Source organism: Zingiber officinale, chromosome 5A (assembly GCF_018446385.1).
Source record: "Zingiber officinale cultivar Zhangliang chromosome 5A, Zo_v1.1, whole genome shotgun sequence".
Lineage (NCBI taxonomy): Eukaryota > Viridiplantae > Streptophyta > Magnoliopsida > Zingiberales > Zingiberaceae > Zingiber > Zingiber officinale.
The window spans coordinates 38,310,044-38,317,576 of NC_055994.1; the positions used below are offsets into that span (position 1 = coordinate 38,310,044).

General features: G+C 36.7%; 1 protein-coding gene across 2 annotated transcripts; it reads left to right on the top strand.

Annotated features, from left to right (window-relative positions):
* The first annotated feature begins 1,606 nt into the window (after window positions 1-1,606).
* Window positions 1,607-6,419, top strand: LOC121980437 (mitoferrin-like). 2 transcript variants are annotated; one of them, XR_006111534.1, is made up of 3 exons: window positions 1,607-2,507; window positions 4,485-4,541; window positions 6,019-6,151. XR_006111534.1 is itself a non-coding variant. In XM_042532470.1 (2 exons), exons 1-2 carry the CDS (start codon window positions 1,743-1,745, stop codon window positions 6,214-6,216), a joined length of 963 nt encoding a protein of 320 aa, XP_042388404.1. In that variant the 5' UTR covers window positions 1,609-1,742; the 3' UTR covers window positions 6,217-6,419. The 2 variants fall into 2 exon arrangements, 1 of the variants encoding a protein (XP_042388404.1); XM_042532470.1 differs by lacking the exon at window positions 4,485-4,541 and having other exon boundaries at window positions 1,609-2,507; window positions 6,019-6,419.
* The last annotated feature ends 1,114 nt before the right edge of the window (window positions 6,420-7,533 follow it).

Here is a 7,533-nt window from a genome sequence, read left to right on the forward strand (position 1 = left end):
TTATCAAATGATTGACTCTAGGGCTCTAACTAACATCTCCACCTACGCTCTCTCCTTCCCTATCGTGCAACTTTTGTTCGGCGGAATGCCCGTGATAGTTCGAGTATCACTCAGTTCGTTGTGACCACCAGTGCTTGGTGGGAATTACGGTTACCCGTTATATTCTGGGAAACAGATGACACGTAAAAGCCTCGAAACACAACCGAAGGTGGGATGAATATGTTTCAAGGAAACTGTGACTCTCGCATGCGGTTCATCGCCCGCCTTGCTGAATCCTTCACTCGGCGAAATTCCGCTCAGCCTCTTCATTTGCTCGGTTGGCCACTTGTCTGCTTCTCTTGGCCGGCCTCTCGTTCGACCTGTCTGTTCGCCCAACCGACCTCTCATTCGGCCTGTCTGTTTGCCTGACCGGACTCTCGCTCGGCATGTCTGCTCTGTTCGATCAAACTTGCTCGGCCTTACTTCCTGATTGGCCAGTCTACTGCTTGCTCGCCCCACCATTCCCTTCAGTCTGCTCAAACTTTGCTACTCGAACTCGGAGCTCGATCTATACTCAACAATTAGCATAAACCAACTACTGCTGACAGTATGAGATTATCATCTTAGGTCATTTCAACATATAAACATATAAATAAATTTAATTCAATATAATTTAAATCCAATTAATACCTTATAAAGTTTTCATAGCAGATTATTTGTCCAATAAATAGGGATAGCAGCAAGAACATGAAAAAAAAAAAAAAAAGTAGATGGATGATTCGGTGATGTATTACCTAGGAAAAGTTATATATAGGCTCAAAATACTGACAATCATTAATTTGCCTCTTAATGACCCTTAAATATCTCCTCTATCTAACTCTAAACGTTTGACTAATTGTTGCCCATTATAATAATGTTTGTACATGAGTTAATTGGGTTTAGATGCAACCCGAGTTTTTTTAATTTGCACCCTTATAAGCACACATGCAAGGTTGAACCTCTCATCCGTTTATATTCATTATATTATTAAGTTACGATTCAATATAAATTAGTTTTGTTACCATAAAACTTAATATGAGACTATTCTCTTATTTAAATTAGAGTCAAATTTATTCATTTTCATTTATTTTTTAAACAAACATGATTTAAACCACCTAGCGATCCGTTAATAGATCGAATTTAAAATTTAGGTGGAAAAAAACCTTTTTGCTTATACCTTTAGTTTTTCTTCTGGTTGATTTTCCGAACCTCATAATTTTTCAATATTTTTTAAATCATAAATAGGTTTCACTTTTATTCAACACAACACAAGGAACCAAGCTCCGGCCCGTGTCCGACCTGAGTCGAGGCCGTACATTTAAATAAAAAAAAAAATATATTTCCAAGCAAGAGCCAAAATCATGGATCCCTTCCGACTTTATTTTACGAGTGGACAAGTCTCAACATTGTTACCATTTATTTATTTATTAATGCATTAGTTAGAGTCCTCCACCTGACCTTCTCCACGTCTCCATTTAAAGTGGCCGTCCATCCCTATTGCACGAACATCCTGACCGTCCGATCCTCTGTATGATAGTCGAAGCCCCCCAAATCCCAGTCACCGCTCCGTTTGGCACAAACTTATTCTTCACTTGTCTTCCTGCTCCGATGTGACTTTCCCTTCCCCAAATTGTTTTGCATGGAGCCGTCTCTCCTCCTTTTTATTCCCCTTCCGCCTCCGCCCCGCCCTTTTAAGCTTCACCCTCCGAGTTTCATCTTTGCCCATGGCCGATGCCTCCGCAAAGTTCCACTCGCCGGAGCTCCTCCCGCCCGGGCCGGCCGCCGCCGACCTCGGCGCCGCTCAGCAGCATGACGGCCTCCACTTCTGGCAATTCATGGTGGCCGGATCCGTCGCCGGGCTCGTCGAGCACACCGCCATGTTCCCCGTCGACACCCTCAAGACGCGGATGCAGATCGGGTCGCCTCTCTGCCACCCGCCGCTCGGCCTCCGCCAGGTCCTCCACGGAGTCCTCCGCGCCGAGGGCCCCTTCGGCCTCTATCGCGGCCTCGCCGCCATGAGTCTCGGCGCTGGCCCTGCCCACGCCGTCTACTTCTCGGTCTATGAGCTCTCCAAGAAGTCGCTGTCCGGGAACAACCCCAGCAACCCGTTCGCGCACGCCGCGTCTGGTGTGTTCGCCACCGTCGCCAGCGACGCCGTCTTCACTCCCATGGACACCGTGAAGCAGCGCCTGCAGCTGAAGAGTAGTCCGTACAAGGGGGTCTTGGATTGCGTCGCTAGGGTTCTGCGAGAGGAAGGGATTGGGGCGTTCTTTGCCTCGTATAAGACGACCGTGGTGATGAACGCTCCCTACACAGCCGTGCACTTTGCGACCTATGAAGCGGCAAAGAGGGGGCTTACGCAGATCTCGCCGGAGAACACAAGCGATGAGCAGCTGGTTGTGCATGCCACAGCTGGCGCTGCCGCCGGTGCCTTGGCGGCAGCAGTAACGACGCCGCTAGATGTGGTCAAGACTCAGTTGCAATGTCAGGTAAACTACCGTTTCCATAGTGTATTAACCTAAAAATTGGATTTCCAATCTTTTTTATTACTTTTTTTATATATAAAATATAGAATGAGAACAGAAAGGTGAAAATAGTTTTTAGATTTTAAGAATTGAAAATGTGAAAACTTATTTGATTTAGCAATATTGAATTATTCATAGAGATAGAAACAGTGAGGATTAATTTGGTCAATTATTAATAATATCAAAATAAAATATTAATATTATATTAAATAATATATCATAGCACTTTATCGTATCATATCTGATATATTTTATACAATATCATTTTAATGTATGATACTTGTTTATATATATTAATATTATATTATTGTTGTGCTATTGTATGTTAAAATACTAATAAATAGTATTTAATAATAATAATAATAATAACAACTGAAATAATAATAAATAAAAATTGTTAGTAATACTAACAATAATAATAATAATAATTTATTTGTATACGTTTATCATTCGGTTTACTTTTTTAAAATAGAAATGAGATTTCAGAAAACTACTTTTATTTGTTTTGTCTCCATTTTCATTTTTCCCATCTTTTAAAATTTCGTTTCAATGGAATCAACTTATCAAACTAAAAACGTTTTCAAAATTTTTATTAAAAAATTTAAGAAAATGAAAATTTAAAAGTAGATGAAAATGGTTTAACCAAATAACGTTATTTTTCCCTCTGTTTTTTTTCATCAACTTGATGCCTTGATTCTCGCACTGCCTTATTTTTTAATCAATAGAAAATTAATTAGAAAATAAAAAAAAAAGGAAAATGCTCTAAAATACTAAAGTATCAAATCTGTAATTGACTTAGGCAGTCAAAGGGGTTGGCTAGGCAAATTGAGTCACGCCTAGCATGGCTCATGAGCCAAAACCCCTTGACCAGACCAAACCCATAGTAGTTGAAGGCTCAGCTTGACACAACCCATTCTGTGTTGTGTTGTGCCGAGTTGCCTATGCAAACATTCCATCTTGAGCCTCTCATAAAGCTCATATGCTTTTTTCCTTTTTTTTTTGTCAATATTTTATTTTGAATCATTGTGCACAACAAAACACCTTAATGATTCTTTATAATTTAAAATTGACCCTTTCCACTTGATTACTCAAGAACATTTGAACACTTCACTACTTGAGACTCCCTAACGTCTTTGGTATACTTTTCTTAACTCTCGTGTCCTAATTGTGTTGGATGAAACACTTTTTGAAACTTCCAAAGGGAAGCTTTTAGCCTTTTAGTAAGATTTTCCTTCGAGCACATACTTGTTTTGGACTATCAACATGATTTGGCCAAATGCATTTTTAGAAAAAGAAATCATTAATGGATATATCTCTCATTCTGACAAATACTTTATGATTTTTTTTTTCTTGGATCATCAAAATGTTTTGAAAAGATAAGGGTTTGTTTTCATTGAAGCTGAGGAAGTTGAGGATATAGTTGAGATGAGATTGGTGAAATGGCTGAGTGATATGACTAGAAAAATAAAATGAAGGAAAGACTATTAGGTGTAATTAGGTTTAGCTCTAAGATAACGAGAAAAAAAGCTAAGGTGGTATCAATATTGTTAAGGATAATCAATAGATTCTATAGTTAGACAAGGCGAATCAATTATGGATTAAAGTTAAAGATGCAAGTAGTAATAAGACCAATGAAAGTTTTAGACAGTGTAATTAAAAATGATTTAAGAGATATAATTGTCACTAATGATATAATCTTGCATGTTGTTGTATGGATGGTTAAGTTCAATTTAGCAAATTCCAAATGGTTGGAAGTAACACAACTAAATTTTAGCACTATCTGCCATAATACAATCAGCACTTTATTTTGGTAACTTTGATATTTTATTCATAAATATTAACTTTAGCAACATGAATGTGCCAAATGAAGTTGAGCAACAAATGATTTTGACTTTATTCTAATTTTTTTCCAAGTTTTAATAGCTTCAATTGTGGTTTCAGTGATCCATCATGTATTGGCACTATTAGAAAGGGCTTCCCTAAGTTGAGATAAAGCTGGTATGGAAAGTTTGAATTGCTGGAACTTTTAAATTTAAGTTTTGATGGTTTTCAAGTGTGACTTTTGTTTAGAAAGTATAAAGTAATAGATTTAGATATGTATAATTAGATATGGTCTGTATAATTGCGAAAAATGGATCTCAGTATTCTTTCGGCATGGGGAATTTAGTGCTTCCATGTTAGTGGTGCTTTCGAAGCCAAGATCCCTTGAGTGTTTTAGTTATGAAGAGGACTCATCACATTGCATGTGCTTTTTCTTATGAGAGAATCTTTATGTGCAAGAGTTGAAAAGTCAATTGACTTGCTTTCTTCAAGCATAATCTGATAGTTTGGATCAGTTGCCCTTTGTGCAAAGGAATGACCAGAGCATTCTACTTAATCTGTAATCTGTGAAGAAATCTTGCTGCAACCACAACCGAGATGTGGCAGTTAAACAAAGAGTAGAAGAGGAAAAGTAATAGATCACACCCATCCTTGTTAAAGTTCCAACTTGTCCTTGAATAGGTTAAGAAAATAGACAAAAACTGACCAAAAGTTGGCTGCTATAGACAAGTATTTTTACACATTAGTAGGCATTAACATGTTTGGGTAAATAGCATGATCCCTTCATTTCCTTCCACAAAAGACATGATCATGTCTTCTTTGTTGTTTATAAATCTTGGTTGACCTCTCATTCCCATGGCAGTTGGGCTTCATTTCTTTTTAGCCTTGATGATATTCTTGAGTTGCTGTGTGCTTATGTATGTCTGCCTTACACCAGATTTAGGGATTATGGAAAAGAGTAATGAACTGTTCCTTCAAGAAAAAACGTGATTGAATTTATATAAGTTGATAAATAGTTTACTGCAGTACAAGATAATTCACATAAGTCAATGGATACTGCCTCTTCTTTTTTCCATTTCTTTTCCTTGATTGTATGATGAAAGTGTCAAAGAATATACTTGGCAAAAAATTGTCCAATGATTCAGTGAACGAAATTGCCCTATATGCAAGACGGATGTATTTGATGCCTGAATTTTCTAGCTGCAGCATCATAATTCTCATTTAGTGATTTCTGTCCAGTTGGCTTAACTCCTAATCAAGTCACTGAAACTGAGTCAACATTTAGTACTGAAGCAAGATGACCTAAACTCAGGGATTAACAGTTTGATGTCTGATCTAGAAAATACTACTGCCGCAAGGAAACCTAAACTCTGGGACAAACAGTTTCATATCAAAATTGCAACATTAAGACTTCTGTTGTAGCAAAAGGAATGTGACATTTACTTGATAATTTCCCACTGAAATGAATATTTCAAATTTCTGATTTCAGTATTTCTTTATGATGTTCTGAACCTTTTTAACAAGCACATTCAATTCCCTTTCCCTCGTCTGTTTTCAGCTTTTATTTGAGTTGATTTATTTTGTAATTAGACTAATAGTGGATACATTTGTAACTATGTTGGCAGTAATTGTTCCTCCTTTTTAATTCAAGCAGGGGGTTTGTGGTTGCGATAGATTTTCTAGCAGTTCCACGAGCACGGTTATAGGGACTATAGTACGGCGCGATGGCTACCCGGGGCTGATGAGGGGATGGAAACCTAGAATGCTATTCCATGCACCTGCAGCAGCCATCTGCTGGTCTACTTATGAAGCTATGAAATCATTTTTCTACGAGCTGAACAATAAAGAGTGAAACAGTCTGATCAAATGAGAGGGTATTGTCCCCCTTTTTAATCCTAAATCTTATATAAAAATATCATAGTCCTCCAATTGAAGGTAGCATCTGTAATGTATTTGGCTCTATTGCCAATCTGGTTATACTGCCACCCTATTCGACTAATGTGCCTGTACAAATTCCCTTCTTAAAATAAAATGCAGCACGGCCGCTCGCAGAAATGCACTAGTGTCTGGTAAATGAAGCTTGGTCAAGAAAAGCTTGATGTGGAGGATAGAGCTTAAACATGATGCTCTTGGGTCAGCTAATTCACTAATTCATTTCATATTATTTGGTGGAAGTCGTTATGAATTGAGAATAGTTGTGTATGAACTGACATAGGCGATCTAGCTTTGACTAGATAAACTGGAAAAAATGCACAAAGGAAAAATGACAAGAGCAATGTAATAGGATTCAACTTAAGCTCAACTGAAGTGTAAATAAATCTCCAAGTATGAATGTAAAGTACAAGATCCACTGTCTATGTTATATAAAGAATTTAATAAAGCCTAACAGGAGTTTAAGTACTCTGACCATGGTATATAAGTTCTGCCAGGAGCGATCTTAGGATTAAATAGAGAATGAGGGTTGTGGTAGATTGTCAATTAGCATAAAACATAGGTAAATATTATGTATAAATTTATTTAATTATTATGTTAATGTTAGGCGGTTCTTGGAAGGAATGCATTGAACGGTTTAACTATACTCTATCTCCGTACATTAAAAAAAAAATATGGATTTAGTGATGAAAAATATTCATCTTAAATTTGTAAAAAAAAAAAATCGTTGCTAATCAATAACGAAATTAGCAATAAAAAAATTCATTGCAAAATTAATTATAAAAAACTTTCGTCACAAAATCAGTGGCTAACAAAATTATTATCGTAAATTTCTTTGTAAATTAGCTACGAATTCAAAATTCATCCAAAAAATAACGACTAATTAAAAATTCATTGCAAATTTAGCTATTCTTATCCCTAAATTTTGTAACGAATTCAAAATTTATCGCAAAGTTTGCAACAAATTTAAAATAAGCATCACAAAATTTTTAACGAATTCAAAATTCATCAAAAATTTGCAATGAATTAAAAATTTGTCACAAATTTAGCGATCTCAATCCCTAAATTTTGCAACGAATTCAAAATTCATCGCAAATTTAGCGATCAAAAATTTTGATTGCTATTTTGCGACCGAAATTTGTTTCAGTTGCTAAAATTGCAAATTTAGGTTTTTATCCGATTCTTTCTTACCACGCATGTCCCCGATCTCGATCCCTAAATTTTACAACAAATTTAA